This window comes from Rhea pennata, chromosome 24 (assembly GCF_028389875.1).
Source record: "Rhea pennata isolate bPtePen1 chromosome 24, bPtePen1.pri, whole genome shotgun sequence".
Lineage (NCBI taxonomy): Eukaryota > Metazoa > Chordata > Aves > Rheiformes > Rheidae > Rhea > Rhea pennata.
Genome location: NC_084686.1, coordinates 7,278,486 through 7,305,783, shown reverse-complemented (window position 1 = coordinate 7,305,783; position 27,298 = coordinate 7,278,486). Strand labels below are relative to the sequence as shown.

The window sequence follows — 27,298 nt, the reverse complement described above, 5'->3', positions numbered from 1 at the left end:
AATTTAGGCAGGTCACTTCATCTCCGCGTCTCAGTTTCTCATCCGCACAAGTAAGCAAATGCTTTCTTTTCTTTCAACCTTGTCCGGCTGATTTGGAGTAGATGCTCTTTGGAGGTAAGACTGACTTCAGTTCTATTCATGGGCAGCAGCTATGATGATCTCAGTGACACTGTAGGCATATCTTACAATACAATATAATTAACAGAGAGAAACCCAATGGTTCTTGCCATTATACTGTTCATAAACGTTCAGCAGCCTTCTGTGGTGTTCCTGAGATGGGCACAGCTAGCAACCCTTTTGGGCCGTGCACTCATTTGTAGCGAAGGTTTGTAGCATTGCAGCTGTGGCTGGTATGCGTGTTTTCCCTTAGATCAAAGACCATCACTGGCTGTGCAGAAGGAGTAAGAAGGGTGTGAAGTCCAAATGATTTTCCAGATCTGTGTGGTTCAGCGAGCGCCCTGTGCTGCCTGGTGAAGGAGTCCAGCTGAGTACGTGCATGTGTCTCTGAAGCTGCTCCATGGATTCATACACAGAGCACACACACAGCTAAGATTTCAACTAGGCCTAAATACCAGATGGTTTCTTACATAAGCCAAAGTTTTATGTGTTTTAAAATAACAGCAGCCACTATACAGGCAGAATCCTGCTCTGATTGTCCATTTCTTCCATTAATTTCTTGCCCTCTTTCATACTTTTGCAGCTCTAGGATTTGTCGTTTCAAAACCTGCAGCTGCAGACCTACCTCCCCTCAAAATTAATTAATTAAAATAACCCTCAACCACAGAAACCTTGTCTTGTGAGCAGCACTTTTCTCATCAAGCAGTTTTGTGCCAGCCTGAAAAAGGAGAAGGAGGGGCAGGGGCTTAGTTGACATGCCATGCAAACGTGTCTGGAGACGTGTATTGTGGAAGGTGAGCACATGCCAGCAGAGAGTCACAACATGTATGTAACTGAGGTCAACGCAGCAAGATCCAAAGGAGCAGAAAGAGACCTGGCTGAGGAAAGAAATCCCTGAACGCTGACAGGCTGTCCTCCCAAGTGCTGCCCAGGTCTTTCTTTACTTTCAGGTGCTCCAGAACAGGATCTGTCTCTTTTTCCTATGAAATCCAAGGGTTAGATCCCCTCCCCTTCCCTAACTCTCTCTCTCTCTCTCCCCCTGAGTTTGCTTTCTCTCCTATACTCCTATACTTTTAAAGTCCTGGCACAGCCCCTATTATGGTTTCCAGCCATGTGCCTCATAATCTTAGTTATGTTTGCTCCTTTGAAATATACTAGTGCCATTTTCCACAGCTAACTGTAGTGGAAACTTGACCCCCAAGAGGCACAGTGACTTCCTTTGTGGTGAAACGGGGGTTGAGCCCATGTCTCTCAAATCGCAGGCTTTGCTCTTACGTCCAACCTCCAGCCTGTTCACGTACTGCCTGCTCCCTGCTGTGGACAGAGCTCCTCTGCTAGCATCAGCACAGCTTCAGGAAAGTGCCCCAACACCTGCAGCACCAGCTACTTTCAGGTCCTGAGGGCCCAGCTCTGCAGAGACGGCCCTCCCTGCTTGAGACCGAACCTCCACACAGCAAGGACCTCCCTTGGGCTCCCCCACAAACATCATGGCTTCAGGGTGGGTCTTTCCAAGCCGCCTCTACCTTGCACGTGCATGCATATACAAACACGCGAGCGCTCACAGACGCTATCTCTTCTCTACTTCTGTGAACTGGTGTCTTTAATAGAAAGCATGTTTGTTTGTTTTTAACAGACTGAAGTCTGTTAAAAAGTTTAGCTTTAAGGTCTTTAAGAACAGATTAAAAACCTATCTGTCAGCAGTGGCATAGAGAGGGTTGATTTTTTTGCCAGACCAGGGTGGCTTCTTGAAGTCCCTCCATCTCTATTGGTATGTTGCTCCATACTGACACTTAGGTATCTGCTTTAATGTCTCTTGGGGTAGAGGTGGCTTTCAGCTGTGCCTGCGGAAAACCTTTGCTAAATCATGCCAAATTTGGCTAGACTAAGGCTAATGTTATAAGTGATACCCGAAAAGGTTAGGATCCAGCGTACTCAATGGGAATGGACTGCAGCTGAATGTTAGGCTCTATCTGCAAATATGTTTAGTCCATGAAGCAATATTTGATGCAGATGGTATCAGTACAGGCAGTTTATTGACACAAGGCTCAGTGAATATACAATATATTAAGTAAACAAAGTGCTTTTGAGTAGCATCAGCCACACTGGATATAAGCATTATAGCTGTTCTCTTATTCCAGTGTATGTTGGGAGTTAAACTAGTGGAGTTAAGCAAACAGCTGACAGATGGATCAGTCTCAGGCATTCTATATATATATATGCACATGCAGACACATATATATCTTTTACACCCTTACTCTTCCACTGACTCCATCAAAATGGACCTGGACTCTCACTAGGGCCAGCAGATGAGCAGGTCTAGATGACTATCACTGTTGATTTCTATAGTGTGAGACATACAAAATGTTTCAAAAATCATTTTGAAGGACAGGTTCTTGACTCAAATATTTCATCTGAATTTCTTTCTATTTTTAAACCTGGTATTACAGTTAATGTAGACTCATGTAGCTATATACCTTCCTTGGTGCATGTTATACCATCTGGAGCTGGTAAGGCATTGAAAGGGGGCAGGATGGCCAGCTCCCACAGCTTGGGGGAATGCCACAAAGAAGCTCCAGGGGATATTTTTCCTATAACAATAACAACTGTTCTAGGAAAAGGCTGTTTGGTGCTTAAAACATGAGATTATGATCCAGGTTATTTGATTTCACTTACTGGCTCTGCCAGTGACTTTTTGTATGACCACAGGAAGTCATTGAACTGCCAGGGCGGACTGATCATTTCCCTGCTTGCTATCTTGTGTACGCAGGCCCTGGGCTCTCCGGAGTGGGAACCATCCTCCCGAATGGATTTGCCCTGTGCTAGCCCAGTGGCAAATTGCAGTTTGCTCATTGTGAGGAGGCAGTTGAGTATTTCACCAGGAGCTGTGTCCAGGATGCATGCATTTGCTTATTGGTGATTACAGCTAACTTAATGGGTTACTATAAGTAATACTTCTACAATAGAAAATGTTCAGAGACCTGAAATTATCTGTAACAAAGTGTTCTTAGCATCTCAGATCATAATCAGTCATCTATTATTTAGTAAAAAGATAAAGAGGAAAGATCTCTCTTTTGGTATCTATTCTGCTCAGCAGATAACAATCACATTCACATGTTCCTCCTTCTGAGCGAGCTAGACTTTCTGAAAAATACTGTTCAGTGAACAGGAGCCTCCTTGGCTTTATTCTTCTTTCTATCATTTCTTACCTACAGGCCTTGAGGAAATCATCATAGCTTTCTGTGCGGTGATTTTCCTATTTGTGAAATAATGATAATAGGTAGCACTCTTCTGGGCTAAGGCCGAGAAGCGACAAATGCTCACAAAGAGCTTTGTAAGCCCTGGATGAAGAGTGCTGTAGGTGCCTAAAGCATCAACAGAAGATCCCCTCTGAAATAAAGTTCAAACCAGCTGGATGCAAGAGATAGGTATTTGCAGCTAGGAGAGGAAACATACTATTTATAGGATCTAAAATGTTCTAGTCACTTGTGAAACACAGAGGAAAAAAAAGCAGCCTTTGCTCTGAAAGCCATACAACTTAAAGCAATTACATTAACAGAAATCTCATGACGCATGCATCATATTGAGCTCGTACAGTTACACCCTCTCAGCATGAGCAAGAGGGCTGGTAGCTGTACCCCCCCTCTGTGTTTTGGGAAGCCTGCTGGGGAGCAGTAGCCATCGAGTGTTCAGTACTACGCGGTCTTGCGGACACATTTCTCTTTCCAGCCCTGATAGCCAAATACGTAAAGGTCGTGGGGCTTGCTTTTCCTGAGCGGAAAGGTGCAATATGTACCTATAAAGCATCCTCCCCCCTCCCCGATGGCCCAATTTAAAGAATCTGAGGGGCAGCGCTAGAGCAGAGGCAGGAGCCCGCGCCCATTCGCTCTGCCCTCGTTGCTGCCAACCGCCTTGCTCTCCCCGCGCTGTTATTGTTTGATTTTGGCCTGCTGAGACAGGTGCAAATCTGCTTCCAGATCACACTTGGATACGTGGCAAGCAAATTTTCATTAGAGGCCGCAACAACAAGAAACAGCTCTCGTCTCTCAATGCTCTATAGAACTCGGAACGTCTTTCTGCGTGCACCTGACAGTGTCTGCGTGCAGGGGCACAGCGCCGGGGTTGCTAGGGACAAGTGCTTTCCAATGGGGGGGCTTGCATCGTTTCATCCTGTTAGTCATTTAGCAAGCGCTATTTTTTTTTGCAAGCTGATTCTTCAAAAACAAAGGAGGGGGCAAAGCAAACGCAGTTAAAATGTTTTGTCTTTTGAGCAAGCTCAGAGCCTCCCCCTGTTTCATGAAACTCTCGAATGTGGTTGGAGGTTTGCTGCAAGAGTGGAAGCCCTGATCTCAGATACTAACATTTTGCTTAAAGGGGCTAGTTCTTTACTCATCCTAATAAAAAGATTCACAAGGTAGGCCAGACAGGCAAACGGAGGCAGCGAAGGCCTGCTCTCCTGGAAAGCTGATAGTTCACGTGCTCTTCTGGGCAAAATCATTAGCTTGTTCTAGACAAGTGTCCCTTAGCTTATTTGGTCAAGGTCGCACAGTATCTTAGAGCTAGAGTTGAGAAATGTACCCTGGAGTCCAGGTTTTCTCTGTCTAGTTACACCTCGGGGGAGGGGGGGGAAGCAAGCTGGAAGCTCTCGAGGTGGAATGAATTTATAGAAACAATAGGAAATTCAGAGATCTACTTGAATATAAATCGCTGGAGCTTCAGTTGATATAACCTGTTTTAGTGAATATAATGAAGAAAGCCTGATTTTTGCCTATAAAAGCTTTGACTTTTATTTTCAGATGAACGATTATATTGTAGATTAGATGAGCGATGTATAGCAAAGATCTCAGGTAAGCAGAAGAGGGGGAAAGGGCCATATGTTTTGAGTGACACAGAGAAACAAGTGAGATAAACCTGCAGAAACCCCCAGGAGAGGGAAGCTTCGGCATCCATGCAGACACTTAAAGTGCAGCCCCATGATTAGGCATAAGTTCATATCGTCTTTGTCAGAAAAGGTGTGAGAAATTTAAGGAGCAATTCAGGTAAAGAGAGAAACCAGGCAGATGAAAACAGGAAACAAGGCCAGTGCAGTTCTGAGTGGCCTTTGCCTTAATACTCTCATGTCACCAACCTGGGCTCATAATAAACTCTCTGTATGGTACAAGTGCACATGTCAGAACGCATTTAGTTCTGGACACCACATGGTCAAAGAAGCTTTAAGAACTAATAGCGTACAAAAGAGAAGCCAGAAACGGGGCAGTGTGGGGCTATTTGTGTAGAAGGACTGAAAGAGAAATGTTGGATGGTATGGCAATACCGTTGCCAGTTCTCGTGATACTCGGTGTTTGTCTGGAAACCATAAATAGCACTGTAATTAAACAAGAATCTCAGCATTTATTTAAGAAAAGTGAGTTTCTTATGATTGCAGGGAAGAGCTAGAAATTATCTCCTGTAAAACTTTAATCTGGATATAAATGCAATTAGACTTTTAATGAAGATTATGTAAAAATGCCTTCGTTGCACGTGTCCTGCGGGCAGCCCTGCCTTAAGGTTACGTTACAAGCCAATGAGGGGAAGCTATGGAAGTAATTTGGCAGGTAGGATGATGAAAAGGAAGTGGTGTGTGAGCTTGTAATTTTAAAATTAAACCTGACGAAACCCCAGGAAAGGCCCCGCTGGTAGATGAAGTCAGATAGGTCGTTTCCCCCCTTCCGCCCCATTCCATTTCTGTTACTTCTTCTATCACCGCAAATGATAAAAGGAAGCGGGGACTGAACTGCGTTTATTAATTCATGCTTCAGAATGACAATAGGACACCTGGACCAGCACCTGTCAGAATATGATGCAAATTAGCCCTGCAAATCTAGTCTTGATCAGTGCAACCATAATGAAGCACTAATAGAACTGATAATGATTTCAGTGGTATTCATAGGAACAAGCTTTGCTCGGATATTGGCTCAATTGCATTAATTAATGCGGTACATACAGAAACGCAGCATTGCTCCCATTCACTGGGACTTCCTGATGCTTTTCTGTTGCTGTTTGTTTTTTAAACAGACAAAAAAGGGACTTATTATATTTGCAAACAATGGAATCGTGGAGATGCTCTGATTTACTCTGCGATAGAGAGGGGATGATGGCTGAAAGCTTAAATTAAAGCAGGATTTCCTTCTGTTCTCTCAAAGGAAAGGTTAACATTTGCTAATAACAGCCACAGGCTGTAAATGGCCTAAGTGTCATATGATGGATTTTTCTGATTGCTTTTAATCGAGGTTTTTAGAAATTATGGGGTGTAAACAAAGAAATGAGCAACCGTCGAACGCCTCTGAATAAACCTCAGTAGATTTGACTAAGATAAGAAAAAGTATTCTGACAATGAAGTAATAACAGGTTTTTTGCTTCCTGAGTTAGACTGTTTTTTACCATTATTATTTTATTTTTCCTTATTCTGTATCTCTCACTGAGATAAACTGGTCTGCACAGATGGATATATATTGGCACGGGTTTCGTGAGTGGGTGGAGGGTTTTTTACCCTGCAAAGATATGAAGTTGTTAAATTATCTATTTCATCTCTCACGTGTTTTTTTTTATTTTATTTTTTCTATAGAACTTCAGGCCAAATTTAGAAGATAGGAATGATTTAGAAAAGGTTTCTTTACTATGTTCCAATCAGCAGAAAGTTGCAGATGGTCTTTGCAGAAAAACAACTACTTTTCGTTAAGTGCACGCCCAGGAGAAAGGGGTTCTGCAGACTTACGGAGGGAGGGATTTCATTATCCCCCCTGGAAATAAAGGACATGGAAGGGATTCTCTGAACAAAGAGAATCCCAGGAGAGGACAAATTTGTCCTGGAGAAAGAAACCTGGATTCTTTGTCTTTGTTAATAGGACCCAAAATGCACAGAATTTTTGGCCTGGTGTGACGTGGGCTGCGTTTTTCAGAAATTCGGGAGCAGTGACATGAGAGGGTTTTTTCCGTGCCATCTCGTAGCGGACTTGTGAGGCCAACAGGGATAGGCCAAAGACACGGTTACCAGGGTTCCTGTTTGCGCTGCGGGGGGGTTGGCCCATCGCATCAGCTGCAGGGAGTCCTACTATACAGCAAATCTTTAAAAAGAGAGGGAAGGTGGAGGGGAAGGAGGGAGGGGGCTGTGCAATTTTAGCAGAGAGCGTATTGGGTGAAATGCATGCAAATGTCCAGCTGACACAAGCTGTATCCTCTCCCATGAAAAACTTCATAATAATCTGTGCAGAACATCACTTCTGGATAAACACAATAATGCTATAAATACCCCCGGCCATTTCCTGTTGTTCTTACTGCAGCTTGCACAGGGTTTGTGTCTGGGTGAGGGTGTGACTATAATCCACATAGTAACACATACATTAACCTTTTTCTCTGCTTCTCTTGCTGATTGTGTTATGATCTTGAATAAAAAATGGTTTTTGCTCTCTAAAGAAATGCATTCTTTGGCAGTTAACCTGTGGTTTATTGTACAGAGCGTGGAATTCATCACTAATGAATTCAGCAATTTTAATTTATATTTTATATAAAGGATTTAGGGCACCAAAACTATGAACTTGTGTGCCAGTGAACAGATTAATTGACTTTAATACAAGTAGTCATGGTAATGCATATTTCTAATCCTAGGTTATTTAGACTTCATGTATATTCTTAATTTCAATTATCATACTTAAATGGAACTAAAAACACCTTAAAACATGATATTGAGATGGGGAAAAATTCAAACTCTTTCCTGAGTATTTTATGCTTAATATTTACTGAACTATCTATTTCATTTAAGTGGATTTGCTATTTTAGTGAGACAGTTACAGAAACAAAATTTACCTGTATCTCTGGTTGTTAATTATGTAAATACAGTGGATGTAAAGGAAGAAAGGAAATTAAACTATTAGTCAGACTTGAGAGGGATGCCCCTGATTTTTAACTGTAGGAATTAAGTCTTCAGAGGACTAGACCAAAGGTTCCTGTAACCATATCATTTTAACTCCGCAATTTCCTTTAAACTGATAATTCTTTTAAATAGCGTTGGCAATGTACTTTTTACTACACAGGATAAGCCTAAAGTCCAGATCATGAATACTTGCTGAATGGCTTAAAATTTCCATCTAAATTAAGGCAAAAACCTGGGGCTAGATATAAAAAAGAACTTGGGCACCTCCAAAGGCGACCCTGTACTGCTAAAGTTTAAAAACTGGTGTGCTAAAGTGGAATGCAGAGCTAGATTTACATCCGCAGACTTACTACGCTTGCAGAGGGAATCAGAGCGTAGCTGGAACTGCAGAGCAGCCACGCTAACAGGTACTGGAGCTGGTAAGGACGTGTGAAGTAGGCTACCTCACTTGATACATCTGCTCCACCACCCTGGAGGCGTGCTTGGGCAATGGAGATGTCGGTCTGCATCTAGGCAGTGCAGAAGAAGGTCTCCTGCTGCTCTGGATGAATGTCAGACTTCCCACAGGCAGCTGCTCCTGCCACCTCCAGTGCTTCTGGGAGAGCAGTGCCCACGACCGCGGCGCCTGGTGCGCTGCAGCACGCTCGGCGCACGCCCAGGGTCTAAGGCCCTCGACGCACTGCTCTGCTCAACTCCTGCCCCACCAAGGGGTTTGCGCAGGAGGTAGGTGTCCAGCTTCCCAGCTCCAGGGATCCCCGAGTTCCTTCCCAAGGCGCAACTGCAAGCACCCAGGGATCTTTCAGGTCAAAACGTTTGTCACTTCCATAGCTACTTAGGCGATTGCTGGCCATCGTTTTTCTTTGGACTGATATTTTAGAGCAGGACTATTTTTGTGTCATTTCTTGGATCTGCCTTTTAAGCGTGGGGTCAGTTTTAATCAGAGGATCAATCACATCTTCATTCTGCACCAGCAGGTAAATAGCTCTTTCAGTTTATACGAGAAAAACGTTCAAGAACAGAATTTTGGTAAGTGCAAAATGCAGAAACTGAACAGAAACTGCCCCATTTGTGAAAGGAACCAGGTCCCACCAGCTAACCTGTCCGCTGCTCTCTGTGAGCGAGGAAAAACGAGCAGAAGAAGAGTATTTTCTTAAAAAAAAAGATGATTGCAGAACAGTTTGCCTGTGATCATGAACCCATGAGGCGGAGTGGGTGTGCGCGATGGATCCGTTTCATGCGAAAGGCAGGGAAGGAAATGGCAATAACAGGCAAATATTGGGGGCAAGAGAGCTGATGAATGAAACAGAGACCGAAGGCTGTGTGCCTGCTCCTGCGTACCGATTTTTTACCCGCATGTCTTTTTGCCTTTTTACCTTATTAACTGAGTCAAAGCAGAGAGAACAGTTTTCAAAAGCTTTAAAGGAAGTTAAAATACATTTTGGTTGCCTATGCATTTGCAGATGTCCCTGAAGGAAACCCGTTACATGTTGCATTATAGCTCAGCGTCTAAAGCTTTTGGAGAGAATCCAAATAGTTGGGTTCTCAGCCTGGTTTTACTACTGTTGTGCTGCTTGACCTTTGGCAAATTATGTGGATCCTTTGTGTCCTTGTTTGCCTATATGTTAAAAAAAGAAAAAGTGAAGTTTTTCACAGATGAGAAGTGACATGAAATCTGCACTTAATGCAAATTTTACTGTGTGAGACAAACTAGAATTTTTTTTCAGTGTTTACTAACAACTGCCTAACATTTTTATTTGATGATCCTGAAGAAAGTTGCTTTCCTGGTGGTTAATCCTGAGATCCTCTGGCATCTCTAAACATGTTATGCCTAGCATGAAATGAAGTAGTAAGGGAGAGTAAAGCGTAGTAAGCAAATATATCTCTGTAATATATATAAAATGTATCCTGTCATGTAACCATGATGGATATGAGTGGTATACAAAGACACGTGAATTCCCGTGTAAAAAAAAAATCCCTATTCCCCTGAATTCCTCTGAATTCCTCTGAGTGGGGGCCTGGACTAGGTGATCTCCAGGGTCCTTTCCAACCTAGGTGTCCACGGCAGGGGAGATGTGGGTCACGCTCCAGACATACCACTCTAGGGTTATTGCATCCCTACACATACGGGGGAGAGAAGAGAAAATAAAACAGGCTGGGCAGCAAGGTCTGGGGAAAGGACAACCAAGGAGGAAAATGAGAGCGTTGTCACTGCCTTCATCTGCTCCACGCCAGCTCATTGCTTCCCTAGAGCCAGAGGTTTGGTCTGATCTGTAGCCTCTAGAAGCTAATTTATATTACCCAGCTCTTCTGTGAACTCAGAGTAGTGGGCACTCTGCAATCTGTGTTTCCCCACATTTGCATTTATTAGTATCAGTAGCAGATTACCATGTTAGGTTTCAACATACCAGCTCGTATTTGGAGATGGTTCATGTATCCAGGTAGGCTAATCCTCTCTCACACCTGCAAGCAGGGATTTGACAATGTTAATATTTCTGATCTCTCATTAGCTGTATTGATCTCTGCATGCCAGACTTCCAATCACGTAGCGTTTTGCCATTTATTAAGAGCTACCTTTGAAGTAATGGTTTTTCTTCAGCATTTATGGTATAGCCAGGTAGCGGGTGCCTCTATTTTCAGTCAGTGACTATTGCAAGATAACCACTGCCTGTTCTGTGTTACCGTCTCATTCCCAACCAGAGAGAATGGAAGTAGGAATCTGTATATGGTGTGACATGATAATTTTTTAATCCTGAATTTTGGACGCTCTGAATAATGCATTTAAAAAACAGAACTTCCAATAGGCAATAAAATACCTGAACCCCCTTTAGCTGTCATGTGCATGTAACTTTTAAATTGTTTGAGCTGGGGAAGAGTTGAATGTGTACAGCTCCAAGCACATGAGGGCCCTTTCAAAATCTCTTGAGGTGTTACTGTAATACCACCATCACCACCTCACAGCTACGTTCTGAGAACTGCAGTTGCCATGCGAGTAGTACACAGCACGCTCATACGAGCTCTTTCTTCCTCGACTCTCTGGATTGTTCGTACCTAGCTCTCACGGTGCTCTGCATCCAGTAATTATGAAATGCTTTACAAAAAAGCTCACTTGCATCACCCCTGTTTTGTGGCAGCTCTATAAGGTGATATGTGTTGTCCCCAAGTCACCCAATAGGCCCCAGGTCCCCTCAAAGCGGTATTATCTCAATAATAACAGCAACGATCTTTTACTTGGCATCGACTGTACACTTGAAAGTGTTTAGGGAGCTGGTTTCCTTTCTTTCTGTCCATCCTATGAATGTTATGTGAAGCAATGTTTCAAATTTCTTGGTTGTCCCCACTGAAGACAAATCGTCTTAATACAGGAACAGACAGAGCAGCCAAGATGCTGAGATACTGATGAATTACTGAGGCACTGACCACTAAAAAGCTTGTTTTAAGAGGATGCTGATGAAGACAGTGACTGTTAGACCTGCCATGAGGAAAGCATTCTTCTTCCCTTGAATGTTGATGTATTGGACCTTTCAACAGATGCAGCTCAGGCTTGCAAGAGATGTTCAACCCAGTCTGTGACTGGTATCCTGGAAGGGGGCTGCAGTTTTTCTTTTGGTCCTTTTCTGTGTCTCTTACAGACCTCTGCAAAACTTCCACTGGCTTTGCTGGCATGGTAGCCAGCCTAAAAGACTTAATTTGGTCCTCTCTCCAAAACCTTTAGCAGTATTCACTCTATGGTTTTATCAGGGATGTATACAAGAAGATTCACATTAGATATGGAGTGATCATTTTCAACGTAATGTCTTCTTATTAGAAAGATGCAAATTTGTCAAAACCCTACCTATTCACAGGAAAGGTTTGTTTCTGACAGCTTTCTCAGTTTGAAAAAGCAAAAAGAATTTAAATTGCTGAAAGTCCTAGTTGGTACTTTCTAATATTTTCCAAGTTTTTGAAACTGTTCTTCATTTAGAAACAGAAGTTAATTCTAATACTTTTTAAGGAAACTAAAAAGGTTAAAACTGAAATGAGACATTCAGAGTACCTGAAACAAAAAATTTCAGTTAACTCCATGTGGACTTTTATGGATAATCATTTTGACCTTTTATTCAGAATCAAGACTAGAAAATTTCTCACGATCTCTACAATTTTCTTGGAAAGGGAAACAATCTTTTGCCACATTCTGAGTTTGTCTCTGTCTTACACTGTGACCTGGGCACCCACTTTCGCCCCCCTTTTTACACAGGGAACTTGAACTGAGCCAACAAATTGCCCCAAGTGGCTCAGCTGACAGACGTAGCCTTAGGCAGTATCTGTGCACAGACTGCAGTTTCATCAGTGCGTTTGCTTGAATTTGTTTGGAATTTGCTTTTAATTGCTGTTGAGTTTGTTTGGTTTTGTCAGATAAGGAGCTTAGGCTTGATTTTGTTCAAGGCGTAAGAACTTGCAACTTCCCTTAGCTTCAGAGAGCTTTATGAGGATTTACTCTTATGAAAAAAAATAAGACAAGCCTTTCCCTGGTTCACACTGAAGTCCTGAGACTGCTTACAGCCAGAACACTGAGCATATGCTTCTGTCTTCATTTTCTTATCTTCGAGGGTATAGCTGACCACGTTTGCCTTCACAGAATCCCAGTGAAGTGGCAGCAAAATTACTGCTGTTGTGCTGGTTGGCACCACAGACACAGAAAGCCCAAGGACAAACAGGAAATATGCTGCATAGCGGGTAGATGAGCCCACATCTCCCAAATATCTATCACTCTAGTATTCTAACCACAGGACCATCTTTTTTGTGCTTCCTGTACACTTCCTGCTCACTTGCAAGCTGAGGAAGTGAGCGATGTTGAGGTGTGAACATTATTAGTGTATTTGTTTGTGTTGTGAAAGCACTTAGAAGGCAGAGATAGAGACCATGACCAAATATGGACCAGTGTGCCAACGTACTGGGCTCAGAACAGAAAAAAAAAAAGCCTGTTTTGCCCAAGCGTTTACAAGCAAGGTGCTAAATGAGCAATAATAGGTGGATGCAGACAGATAGGATAGTGCAAGGTCGCATGAGACCAGCCAGTGTAATGAGGAGTTTTCTCAGCAAGCCATATCTCTAGGGGCTCTGAGGCACTCCAGGAAGAGAGAAAAGTAAGGTAGATTTTGAAGGACAGATGTGACATAGAACCTGCCAGAGGTAAATTCACCCCCAAAGTGATGATGCTAATTCACAGAATGTGTTTGTTTTAACTGTTTTTGTTCTGTTTTCTGGGTGTTTAAGAAAACTGCCTCACAGTGCCCCACAAACATCAGTGTGTCCAATGTTGAGAGGTTCTTAGAGCCAGTACTTCAAGAAGCTCTGCTATCTGGGAACTTCTCTGTGAATTCAGCAGAGTAAAAGACACCACTGTCTATGCCTGCGTATACATTGGAAGTAGGAAGAATAGTTTAGTGACTCTGGGTGTAAGCCTAACTCTTGGGGAAAAAAATGAAATCCATGCTTAATCACAGGTCTTGCTCTATGGAAAGAGAGGATGCTAGGAGATCAGCTTTGGCAAAGCTTTTAAGAACTGGCCACCGCGTGAATTGTTTGTCCTACCAAAGTCCACAGAAAGGAGCAAACACTTGCACCCCTTTTACTTCCCATCCCATAGCAACCTGGCATCCAAGCGTGGCAGCGAGGGTGGGTGTACGTGGGCCAGAGGGGCTTTGGGAGGAGCCCCCGAGCTACAAGCACATACTCTTTTCTGGGGCAGTCAGCTGGTGTGTCTACAGCATTTGCCAAGGCTTTCAGATTAACTTCTGCAAATTAGGCATAATATTTTCACAGTTTCACAGTTTGTTGTGAGGATGAATGCGCTACAGATCATGAGGTGCTCAGACAACGTGGGGCCTGGTAGGTAACTAGAGGTAGGCATATATTTAGCAAGGTCCAAATAAAAAGTCTGCCAGTCAACTGAAGTGTTCTCAGTACCACCTTGTTGACTGGTCCACAGCCGCTACCTCCATCCTTTTAGTATCCATGCGACAGTTCAACAGAATTTGAGCCAAGGCAGGATGTCACTATTATGTAGCCAAATTCCATCCTGATAGCAAGATCCAGCAGATTTTTGTTTTGTTTTTAAGTCTATAAAACGTGTAGGAGCCTTGTATTTTCATAACAGAGATTCCCATTGGTGACACTACTAAAATGTAACAATTTTCTTTATTCCGTTCTTTATGGCCTGAAACGTACTCAGGACAAAACACAATGCTGATATTGGTTTGGGCCTATGCCAATGTGTGCCTCCAATTTGTTTTCTTTCTTAAGCCCTCAGTTTCACTAACAAATCAGAAAGAGGTCTTTGAAGAGTTTTTTTCTTTTTTTTTTTTTTTCTTTTTCTGTAATGCTCCCGTTTTCTTTAGAAAGAACGGAGCAAAGACAAGAGGAACCAGGTTTGGCTCTTGTCCAACTAAAGACAAAAGTAAAATGTGTATGTACTGACTAATGCAGCTGAGGCCACAGAGATGACACCTAAATTCCTAGGACCCAGGGTACCTCCTTTTCTTAAGCTGCTTTTGAAATCCCAGCCAAACTGATACCTACTTTTTTTTTTTTTTTTTTTATCCTCATAAGAGTTTTAATAGTACGTTACCATAGGGGTCTCAGTTTTGCAAAGACACAGAAACTGTGGTTGCCTCTCTGTAGGGTGGCTGTCTGGTTAGCACAGTCAGAATGAGAAGGGGGGCTATTTTATTAGCCGGTAAAGCTGATTGATTTATTAGAGCAGAAATCTCTTGCTAGCTCCAACACAGGTTATTCTCCAAATGCAAACTCTATTTCATTTCACACACACAAAATAGCCAAAGTGCTTGTGTTATGAATAGGCCCCTTTGTTACCCTGCGAATCGACAAGACAGACTGTTTAGTTCATGTCTGTACATTAGCAAAGGAGGACGGGGTCTGTGAGACAGATGTGGCCTTTAATTGCATGGAAATATTAGAAGATCGTTAAGCCATTTTTGACAGCATTTTCCTCTTACTGAGGGAGCAGAGCCTTGTTTCGGGGAAGGCGTAGGGAGCAGCCCTGTCTTGCTGGCCCCACAAATAGGACCTTGTCCTACTCCATCACCCCAATACTAAACAAAACCAGAGGAGGTTTTGCCAGAAGCCCCACTTTCCTGCCAGAGCTGCAGAATTACATCTCAGAAAGAGCTCTCCTTAAATTGCATCTGATAAAAGGCTTTTCAACACAGCTCAGGGGACTTGCCCTGTTAAAGATAAGGCCAGCCATATCAGTTCTGCTAAGAACATGGAGATGTGCCGAGAGGCCTGCTTCTTATTTATGTTAGCATGATTTGAGTGTAAAATACTCTTCAGCAAAAGGAAAACAAGCTGCAGTCATCTCAGAAAATATCACAAGCTGTTGCACGTAAAGGCAGTCCTCTTTTCTGTAGAAAAGCTAGCTTTCTAGGGCCTGTTGCACTCTGCCAAATGACTCTGAGCAGAACGTTTGGTTGCTTTGCATTGGTCTACATGCTGTAAAACTGAAGTAACAAACTCCTGCCCATCTGCACGTCACTGCAGCAATAGTGGCTTTGTTTCTTAGGCACATTGTTAGGAAAGTAGGACCCTGACAGCTCAGTATTTTCTGGTTATCAAGCCAGTGCTAATGATCTTCATAAAAACAAAACAAAACAAAAAAAAAATCTCCCCATGAAATTAATTGCTACAGGTGGGGATTTACAGATGAGCTCATAGAGAGCTGGACTAATTTTGCATGGATCGTGTGGAGGTGCTATGGATGACAGAAGCCTAATTTGAGCTCAGCCCAAAACTAGGCCTTGGGCATGCATGTGTTTAGTATTATATCCTACAAAAGAGGATGCCGGGATGCAGAGTTAAGTGACCTATGTCGAGCTCAGTCTCAGTGCTGGGATTTGACTGCTAATAGCCTTGGCTGCCAGCCCCCTGCCTCCCAGATGGACTGTGAGCCTCTGCTTTGCTTCTTGAGTGCTTTCACTGCAACGAAAGGTTTGAAACTCCCTGCCATGAACTCCTTCGTAGCCTCTGACTCCCTCCCTACTTCATGGGGGCCAAGGGGAGCTGGGGAGACAAATCTATTAGTTCTCACAGGTGTGGCAAACCTATGAGACCTCTTCAGATGGCAGTGGCAAGAGATGTCATGTACCTAGGCAAGGCTCAGAGCCCTTCTCAGTACTATGCTGATAAAACCAACAGACTTTCTGTTAACAGTTACTGATAATAGATTTTTTAAAGTTTCTTGCTCAGCCTCCAAACAAAATAGGTTTTGCTCTTGGCTAGCAGTCTTGCCCTAGCAGGACACTTGCCACTTCTGTGACCTCTTTCATCCAAGACTATTGGAGAGCTCTACAAAATCTGTGATCTTTCAGGGGCATGCATCATACCGATCGGGAAACCAAGACACGGACACATTAATACAACTGTAAAAGGAGCTTTTTTTCCAGTTAGGCAGGAAGCAGGATTTGTTGGGTGATTCCAGTAGATGGACATCAGAGATGGAGTCAGATGCATATTTTTAGTCAGTGCGTTCATGAAATATGTTTGTCTTTAGCAATAGCTTCACTACAGCCCTCTATGCTAGAAGCTATTTTACTATTGCTGTTTCCTGGAACGTAACGGTTGGTAGGGTAGTGTTTTCTTTGTGATGTTTGGTATCACTGGGAAGTAAATCACCTTACTGACTCCTTTTGGTATTGTAATATTAACTTTGGGTTGCAGCCCAGGTACCAGTATGCGATTTGGACCCATAACTTTTCGTCCAAGAGGCAAGAACACTGGGTATCCCTGAGTCCTTCCAGGACCTTTCTCGTGCACTGAGATTAAAACATTAATGTTTCTTCATAAATAAATGAGCTCAAATGAAAAGTCCCTGGGAACTTCCAGTGGTGTAAGCTGGGTTTTCCTGTTCAAATATCTCAGTTGAGATTGACAAAGAAAATATCTCAGTGTGATCCTGCTGAGCTGTTTTCGTTGGAATGCCGTGAGCAGGCTTGTTCACAAAATCTCTGCTTTTCCTATAGGCGTATGCAGAAACAATCTCGTCAGTGGAGCCACAGGGGCTGGGCTTGGTACATAAGGAAAACATAGATCCGTGCCATCCCAGCAGGGTGGCAGCCCATGGTTCCACTGCCAAGCGGAGGAGACTGGTTAGGAACTGGATAAGGAGCCAGCAGAGGCTGGGTGTTCTGCAGAAGGCATCGATGCGCAGCTTTCTTACACCCCCCAGCTGGGCAGCGATGACATCTAGATATGTATGCCCTCATGGCCGTCAGGATCGGTGGGCAAGGCTGGAAAGGGAAGACCTGGTCAGGATACTGTCAGTATTGATACTGCTTCTCTTCGGCTGGTCTCTCTCATGAGGCTTATGCCTAACTTTTTTAAAGGGATTCAAGTTGGCTTCCCAACTCCTGCCAAATGTGAATGTGATTTGCACAACTTTCGACTCTTTTGAAAAGCTCAACTTTGAGACTTCATCCCTGTAAATGTTGTTTTTCTGGTGAAGAGGCAGGTAACTGTTTTACAACGCTCTATCAAACACATGCGTAAACTGAGTTTTGACTGATATGTGCACTGAGCTGTGCAAAGTGCAGGCAGAGCTAGGGCAAGAAGTGGGTTCCTAAGAGTCCTGAACCACCTCCCCCGTTTTGTCTTATCTCCATACTTCACATGATAAACACTTGACAACAAGCCTAAGCAACCAGGTCCAGGCGAATCACCAAATCTGTTTTGAATGCCATGAGCACTCAGAACCTGGACATGGACATCCAAAGGTAGCTCAGGGACCAGGGCCAAACCGAGAATGCAACCAGACTCAGGCCCCAGTGTTTGAAATCTCAAGCCACATCTGGTTTAGGGTTCAGCTTCAGAACTGCCCTGGAGTGGCATTCGTGCCCTCTGGTATAGTGTCCAGATACAAAGGTCTGGCTTGAATATGCACTGTAAACGCCAGTGATGGTTTGTGTCTCTTACTTCCTTTGGGCTGAACCTTTCTACCTCTTAGGCAGGCAGAGTTCAGCAGTGCTCAGGACTTCCACCCCTGTTCCAGGGGAGAAGTACATGCTTTGCTCACTCTCTCCTGGAGACTCTACTTTGATTCTTTCATGCTGTTGTTTTTCCTTAGTCTGGAATAAGTCATCTTGGGCTGAAAGTGCATGTTTTGTTCTCTGCGGATGGAAACATAACAGCACCCGATGAATGTTTCCTGATGGTCTTCCTGCGATTGTGAAGGGAATGGTGTCAGAGAACAAAACAGGATACGATTGCAGTGTTTGTGTGTGTAACGGGGACAATGGTATCAAAGTGAAATAAAAAATAATGAATGGACGTTGGTGTAGCGGTGAGTCACAGCTCAGAGAAACCTGAAATATTTGTGTCTCTCACCTGCCACCTCCCAAGTCTTGAAATCTTGGGAGAACACTCTTTTCAAGGTTTCCAATACTTTGGCAGTAGGATTGTAAGCTGAAAAGATAGAATTTTGTGGTTTGCCCCCGTTTATGCTTTTTAGAGTCCACTTGATGCCCTTTTCTAATGCAGCATGTTAAAGAGGAGACACACGGATGTGATGTACCCTTTCTCATGACAAAGTCCTCTAATACTTTGGGTTTCTCTCTTTTCCACCCCTACCCTTTCTAGGATGAATCATTTATACTGAAAAGATCTGATTGCTCTTTGCATGTGGAAAACAAAAACAGCAGGATCAGATAGTCTCAGTTTCTGATATGAGTAAAAATACCACCAGAAAAGCTCTCCCTTGATACAAACAGTGGCACTACTGCAATAGAAAAATACAATCAATGGTGAGCTCAAGTTTTCTGAAACAAAGTTTCCATTTGACCTTAGAGGAATGGTTTCAAACTTCCCCGGATGGATTTATCTTTCTCTAGTCAGGTTGAGGTCCGGGAACTGGGGGCTGGCAACTGTTCTGAGCAAAGTGCTTGGTCAGTCCGCAAACTCCTGATCAGAATTTTGCCATTGAAAAGCAACCTCTGGTGCTAAATCAGGGAAAAAAGCCAGGCGGCGGGTGCTTTGGGACAAAGCTGAGGTCAGCACAGAATTTCTGCATAGCAATAGACGGCGTTTATTCTTCAGGATACAGTTTGGGTTTGTCAGGAAGCCAGACTCTGAAACCATCTTGCAGTTTCCCTCCGTGTATCTTCAGCAGAAAAGACCATAAAAATGCTACAATAATATTTACTGAAGTGTGTATGTTCACAGTTATATCCATGTGTCTCTGTTTACAAATGCATCTGCTCAGTGCAAGTCAGACAGTTATTTCACGAGGGCAAGTAAAAAAAAAATTGAAAAGGATAGTGAACTAAAGCTAGGTCGATTTGAGTGCCTAGCTGTGGATTGGCGATTGCCCATGCAGTGCTGAAGTATTTTTAATGAGCATGGGCAGCTTTGGAGCAGAAAAGCTGTGGGCAGAGATTGGTTGTGTTGTAAGCATGGTCAGCTGGCCAAGGGCAGTGTTAAGACTGCCTGACTACCTGGAAACAGAATATGGTTTGAAACAGATCTTGAGAGATCATATAGTCCTCCCGCCTCAGAAAATCACCCTAGGGTTAGGCTGATTAACGCGTGGATGTGAATCCTTTTGTGGCAAATCAGCTGCCAAGAATTCAACCTAGCTTCAGTGATCTCAACGCCTAAGCTTCCAGCACTTTTAATGGTCTTAAAGTTTTACCCCCAGGGTTCAGTACTCATCCTAAATCATCTCAAGTGATTTGGTTGCCAGGACTGAGCACTGGACCAGAAGCCAGAAGCTGCGATTTGTCCCTCATTTGCTAACAGGCAGACACCTCATCTGCTCCCCTAGTACTCCCAGAGTGTGTCAGTTTAGGCAGGGTGTGAAACATCCGAGATACTAGGAATCCTTCGGGGAATCCTCATCTCTACGGCCAGGGAGGCAGGCCAGGCCGGCTAGAGCCGCAGAGGCTACACGCTCCAAAGCACGGCTGCCGTTCCGAATAAAGGAAAAGCTGCCGGATGCTTCCAGGCTTCGGAAGCTTTCATGACGGAGATGCAGTCACCTATCAGACATGTCCAGTCTTTCTAGCCTGATATTTCACCATTTTACTTCTAAAGGTCAAGAGGCCACAGCAGGGATTTGGGACAGCTTCTTTCTCTTTTCACTTCCTCTCCTTGTCCTGTACTCCAACCGCACAGAACCACCTCCCGTGTGCCGGGAACTGGTGCTCCGAAGCCTCCTGATCGTGAGCCCTAATGCGGCAAGTTGCTGGGGAAGCAGCCCGTGACCCTATTATCCCTGCTTGGTGTTTAGGCTGTTAGCGTAAAGCAGGCTGTAGCCTGTTTCGACTTTTGCCAAGTTACAGACTGAGAAACAGTTCACTGGTCTAGGTCCTATAAATGCGTGCATGAAGTCGAGTAACTGTTCCGATGCTCTTCTGAATAGTGAAGGATGGAGGAATGGTTGAATTTTTTCTTTTTTTGACTCAGGTTTCGGGCATCTTGAGATCAAAATAATATACCGTACATTTTAGTATTCACCCATTTGACCTGAAATCTCATTGAAATATATTGAACTTTAAAAAAATTTCAGAGAAAAGTGTATTTCTTCCTGAGAAGATTTGCAAAATCATCATATCCCAATTTTTAGCCAGTTTTATGTGATATCCATTTTCAGCTTATTTTTGCTATTTATGGCTATCGTCTTCCTGCTTTGTTTCCTCCTAGGATGAATTACTAAGTTATGGTTTCACAGTTATATGAATTGTGAAGAAAGACTGCAAAGTTAGACTGGAAGGAAAGTGAAAGAAAGGCAGTGTGAGGTGCAGAGCAAAGCCTGCGGTGCAGTTTATCTGGGTAGTTGACCTGCTTTGTAGTTTTGAGCAGGTCTCCGGTGAAAAGTAAGAGCAAAATTATTAGAGTGTGGGATTTCACACAATACTTAAACGAAAAGTTAATTAAATGAAAGCCAAAATAGCATGTTGTAATTCTTCTTGCCATCTAAAGAAAGCCTTGACAGGAACTTCTTGCAGAAACTTTGGCATACCTTAAGCAATATGCTGCCTTCTCTCTAATCTGCAGTCCTGCTGCTGCTGCATGGAAAGCGTCTCCTGCTGCCCCTCCTCCTCCGGCAGCGACAGCTCTGTGGCATGGATTACCAACATCACCTCAGCAGCCATAGCCACAGCCCAAATGCCATCAGCTCAGCTGGCAAACACTGTTAACAGCATAATTTGTCACTCACCGTGCAGGGCTGCAAAGAGGTGGAAGAGGTGTAGAGCTCTTAGAGACTTAGGCACTGATGCCTCTCAGCCTGCTTTTTTCGCTACAGTATCATGATGGATCGCTGATGCTAGCTGAAGCCCACAAATCCTGCGCTACAGAGGCAGGCTTTAAATTGATTCTGAAGGGCACAAGATTGGATTGTGGTTGTTAGCAATAAAATGCCTGTGATTGTAATTTTCCAGGGAGAGTTATGTGGAGTCTCTGCACCAATCACTTAATATCCTGTAAGGAAGGTGGAATAGCATGCACTAACCTCAAGAAAAGTGTGTTGGGAAGGTGTAGAATTGAAAAATCTGCAAAGGTCTTTGTATCTTTTTGTTTTGATTAGGTATATGGTAAAGACAGGAGATATTTGCCAAAGTGTGGGGTTGCAGTCCTGGCCTTGCTTTGAATTATCTCAGAAATTCCCGTTTGTGTTCCAGTAACATCCCTGGATTAGGCTTTACACCCCATGGAGCTTACAGTGTGCAGGGCAGCAGGGAGCTGAAGGGAGAAAAAAGGCACAAGACAGGCCTTGTTGAAAGTCAAGCCAAAGATCAAGGGCAGAGATGGGAATAATACTCTGCCTTCCTGCCTCTGATTTCACTGCTCAATCCATTCGAATTTGCTGCCGATCAACACAGACTCTGTTCCTTTTTAAATTTTGTATTTGACTCATTTTCTTGTAAATCTGATGTTATCTCCTTTCTACTCGTATGAGATGTTGGCAGTAGAAGTGCTGACTTGTAAAACTGCAGTTCCAAAGTCATTTACATTCAAGGAATAGACCGTCTGTGTTAACCTCAAGCCATGTGTAAGCTAGTTGCTCTTGGTACTAATGTTTTGGTGCTTTGCATCCCACAACCAGGTTCTGGCAGATGACGGGTTTGAGTTGGTAAGGTTGTCTTTACAAAAAATTTCTGGAGTGATTTTCCCCCAGGAAAAAAAAAAGAAAAAAAAAAGAAGAAGAAAGAAGAACAAAAATATCACCCTCTAGAGAAGGAAGTAATCTTTCCATGCGTGGCGGGAGGGTTCAAGCACTCAGCATTTTTTTTCTCATATGAAGTCAGCCTTTGTGGAGGAGGATGAATCTTTGATCTTTAGCAATGCCTTTTAAATGTGGTTATGGCCAGAAAAGTGAATGTAGAGAGCTCAAAGTCAATATTCAGTGTAAACGCATTACAGACGCCTGGAGAGAGCTCTGCCTGTAGCGGGTGGGTTGTACCTGGGATGAAAACACAAGTCACTGTCACCTCTCCAGCTCTTGTTTTCACGGCCTTTCCCAAAGAGCCCACACCAGGGAATCTGGACCTGCCAGTGAGCTTGCCTTGCCGGTGAACTTTGGATAATGTTAAACACCTCAAATGTTAGGGCCTCATCCAAAGGAAACCTCTAGAGGTTGGAGATGACCTGAGGATATCCTAGGTCTAGCTCCGTTATTAATGCAGTCGTCACTGCAATAGAGGCTGTGTCAGCAAACCTCACGACATCGAGGCGAATGATCCGCTCGCAGCTTTTTCCAGTGGGAGGTGACTCACATTGTAGGTCTTCGCCGCACCATTCACGCAGCCCCGCTCCATGCGTGCAGAGCGCAAAGGGTCCTGCTCCGTTCGTCAGCTCAAGCGCAGCCTTTTGCGAACGCTGCTGTGCCATTTCCGCCCCGCAGTAAAGGAGCGGGATACCTGGCTGACAAGGTCCCGGCCTGGCAGCCCTCCCCGCAGCGTTGCTTGAGTGACCAGCGGAACAGATTGGCTTTCTTGTAGCACACAGGGACAAAATCCAAGTGTACCTTGCCATACTGAAGCACCTAGACCTGCGGTCCGTGCCCCCCGACACCCGAGCTGTGTGCCTGAAGAAATTCTGGGAGAAATATGGAGCAACACACTTGTTTGAAGAACCCGAAAAGGTTCTTAGGCAGAATTTCAGCTGATGTCGCTAAAGCCCAGCTCCTTGCAGCCACTTTGGCATGTAACTTACATTCAAATTAGCTGATTTCAGTTGGTGTCAGGCACCTAAATAGTAGCTAGGAACCTAAACACCTCTCAAGACACGGGTCAAGATGATTTGTCTGCGTACGTTAAGAAAACCCCTGCACCTTTGGCCTTCTACAGCTGTGGGGTTTTATTGTTAACAGTCAGAGCACACTTTGTTGCAAGCAGTTTCAGCAGCCTTTCCTTCGGCGCAGCCCGCCGGCGGGCTGGGCTGCCTTGCAAGGGCTGGGGCCGCGCTTCGCGGGGAGCTGGACTCGCCTCCTGCTGCGCTGTGAGCTGCCCTAGACGGGACTTGCCACATTTATGCCAGGAATGTGATTAAAAACTGGAAAAGCTGAAGCCAGCGTATTCCCAGAGGCAATATAATGTAAAGTATATGCCAGAGTAATACACACAAGACCCCTGTCTCCGACTCAGTCTGGCCAGCTCGAGGACACAGCCCAGGAGGTGACAGCATGGAGGAAACTCCGGCGAGTTGGGCTGTCTGGCTAGGTTATGTTAGCACCTTCAACGCCTTGCCGTGCTTTCCCAATTGCCCATCTCTAAACGCTCGGTAACTCGAGATTCCAGTGGGATGGAAATTTTACAGGCCGGTATTTGATTTAGCTGTTGATCTTTTTGTCAGCCAGAACTGAAGCCAAACATTTCCTGATCAGATTAGGCCCCTCAAAACTGAATCTAGCTGCGCAGAGTCTCTGATAGCAAATATAAAGAAGCTTCTAAACCTTCACCATCTGGGTCTGTAGCCCAAAATCCTCACAGGGTCAGCCCAGCCCTCGTCCTCTCCCAGGAGCGTAGATCGGATTCCCCGTGGTTCTTTCCGCTAGGGTGTCACCTACACAGCCCCTGTACGCTGCCCTTGCAAGTCCAAAGCTACCCGTTGCTTGACGCCCCCTTGTTTTTCTCTCGAGCCGTAGACGTACACATCACTGCGACGCTGGCTGCAGCAGGGGCTGGCAGCGTGCCACTTCGCTTCCCTTGCATGCGATCAGCAATACTTGTTTGCTATTTGCATGCACGGCCCGCGAGTGAGCAGGTGTTACAAGCCGCTCGCTATCTCTGCCTGATCTGCAGAGGCTCTGCGTGTCTTCGGTTCCCCCGGAGCCTCGACTCTGTAGTGTTTGTGGCTGTAACTCAGGGTTTTAACTCAAACGATTCCTGGTGCAGCAACCGTTTGGGCCTGCCCTGATGGCAGCCGTCACATTTAAATTTCTTTTCCTGTGCAGGAAAGGATTTAAAAGACGGTAGAGTTTGCAGTCTGGATGCAATCAAGCAGCAAAATGCATAGCTTCTCAGTGGACGTGCAGTCTGGGCGTAAGACTAGCACTAGCCTCCCTAGTTCTGGTCGCTGCTGTAGGCAGTAGCCACTTTGTGTTTCAAGGAAGATATGTCTCTGAGGTGGACTTCTCCCTCTGATATTCTGCGTATCAGAGAAAGTGTGTGCTTGCTTTTTCCCGCCTCTATGTAGGTAAAGATAGCCGTACTTGGGTGCAGCCCAAACAACTGATCCTAGTGCAGGTCTGCTCTTTAGCGTTTCTTTTTACTTCTTCTTCTTTCCCTGCCTTAGACCCATAAAGACCACCTTTGCCCTCAGACGCGTAGCTGAGGCTGGGTCTGGAGAGTCACAAGTCACTCCTTCCGAGTCCCCCAGGATTTCGGTTTCGCCCACTACCTCATGCCGTAATAAAGGGAACCCCACGATTTTTGCAGAGAGGAAGCAGAGACTTATGGAAGATGTGTCATTTCAGAACCTCCGTCTGACACATCCAGACTTTGGCAAATGAGAGAAGAAGTTAGTTACTATATCCTTATCTCTGGTAGAAATGTGTATTCTTTATTTCAGGAGCTGTCACCAGAAGATCTTGTGTTCTTATTAACTCAGGCAAAGTTAATGGCCTGAACATATTCTCAAATCCTTTTGAGGAGTTTCTGACCTAAGCCTGTGAGATGCATGATGGCACCATAGGGAAACTCTTCCCAGGGATGTCTTCCACTCCCAAGGGTACTGCACTTAAACTGGGGAGCGGAAAGATGCGCTTTTGAAAGGTTGCCTGTCCACCATGCTGAAGCAACCAGAAAGGGTGTGAGCAGTCCGACACCTCGCAACTCGCAGCCTTAGCCCGTGTGGGGTCAAAACTCTCATTTTTGTTGTTTAGAGGCTGTAGCCATCCCAGCTGATCAATGTGAGAGGTTGCTCATGAAATTATTATAGCAAATACTGTGACCAGAGCATGACTTCTGCACATGTCTGAGGTCCCCCTGAATTCGAGCTTAGTCTGGCCCACTTAAATTCTCAGCTGCTCAGGCTTGTTTATTTGTTATGTGACCTGAAAGCAGAGATGAAAATGTTGATATTTGTGAATTCAGAGCATTGACTTGGCTGTTTTTTCCAAGTGGGTTAATTTCAAGCTGAGAGGGATTCTCATATTTGCCCAGCAGACTGTAACTATTGGCATTTTTTGTGATGATGACATGAGCTGGATAATATCTAATTTTCACTTAGAAATGTACAGCTGCTGGAATCCCCTGATTACAGGAGAATCTAAGTTTTCAGAATTTCTTCTTTCCCTCCTGGGTTGTGCAAAAAATTTGAAAACCTAACCGCTAAAACAACGACTTGGTGTGGGGAAGGAAACAATAATTTATTATTTTTGAGCGCTCGGGATCTGGACCGTGCCTTGGGAATTTTGAGCACCAAGGATCTAGCAACACACCAGCTTTCAAAGCCAAAGCAGTCTGTAGGTTCACCAGTAACCCAGTGCTGTATACACACAGATCTTACAGGTCTTTTGAATGCTCAGTCCACAGCGTAGGTGATTTTGGAGGTCTGGTCCATTAACTCACTTTAAAGTAGTGTGTGCTTTTAGTTCGGGTGGTTCCTCGTTCAGTTCCTGGCTTGCCAGCCATAATGGCAGCTGTGTTGTATGTGGTTAGCTTACTCCAGTAAAGAACATGCAGACCCTGTCAGATGCACTTTGAATAAGGCAGGACTGTGCCAAAGCCTTTACGAGCCTGGCATGCTTCATTTAGAGAACCAAAGTGCATCAGCGCAAGGAAATTGATAGTCACAACTTTTTGTCAACATTTTGACTTTCAACAGGAAAAAATGGGATAACAATTTCCTGTTTTTAAGCATTCCTAGAAATGCATGACTTAGTAACTCACCAGTCCTATATTTCCCACAAAATAAACAAAAAGTGTAAAGTAATGCATATTTTACTCCACCACTAACACCCGTAACTCTGACCTGTACTGACTGCTGCTCCTTCACTGGTAACCTCAAAATATAAACATCACATAAAACCCTTTGAAAGAAGATGTATAGAAATATGCACCTTCAAATGACACTCCAGAAATGTTATATACTCCATATCTCTTCAGTTATTTTTGGACCAGCAAGTGCAGACAGGTGGGCATGTAACTATATAAATTCACAGATGAAGATACTTCTCAAAGACTGTTTATAGCAAACAATGAGAATAGTATGGCACCCAGCAGCCACCTTTACTGCTTTGCACAAGTCAAATTAACCTTAACTCTTGCCCCACCCAGAGAAACACACAGCAGCCAGCAAAGGAACCCACGAGTTTTGCATACGGGTTAATGGACCCCAAAGAATCTGATTCAATCTGCGATCCTGACAGATGGCAATTTCAGACAGAGCTGGGCAGCTGTGGGGCCCTTGCAGGTGCTCACCAGCTCAAAGAGAGAACGAGAGTGGCGTTACTAGTTTAGTCATGACTCTGAGTGCTTGTTTTTTCTCTCCTCAGGAGGCTCTGTCGGTGGTGAGCGACGACCAGTCCCTCTTTGACTCCACGTACGGCGCTGCCACTCACCTCCCCAAGGCAGATATGACAGCCTCAGGGAACCCTGACTATGGCCAGCCGCACAAAATCAACCCCTTGCCACCTCAGCAAGAGTGGATTAATCAGCCAGTCCGGGTTAATGTTAAAAGGGAGTATGACCACATGAATGGATCAAGGTAAGGAGAGACCATCTCTGCATCTGCTGAATCTCAAATAAAAGCAAAGTGCGTATCGTCCATTTGCTCTTGTCC

The 27,298-nt window shown here is 44.3% G+C and overlaps 1 protein-coding gene across 5 annotated transcripts in view; it reads left to right on the top strand.

Moving 5' to 3' along the window:
• Window positions 1-27,298, top strand: part of FLI1 (Fli-1 proto-oncogene, ETS transcription factor) — a 93,479-nt gene that overhangs the window by 26,332 nt on the left and 39,849 nt on the right. For all 5 annotated transcript variants that reach the window (XM_062594373.1, XM_062594375.1, XM_062594377.1 and 2 more), the window contains one exon: window positions 27,012-27,223. In XM_062594373.1, the coding sequence (XP_062450357.1) occupies window positions 27,012-27,223 (212 nt within the window). The remainder of the gene's footprint in view (window positions 1-27,011; window positions 27,224-27,298) is intronic.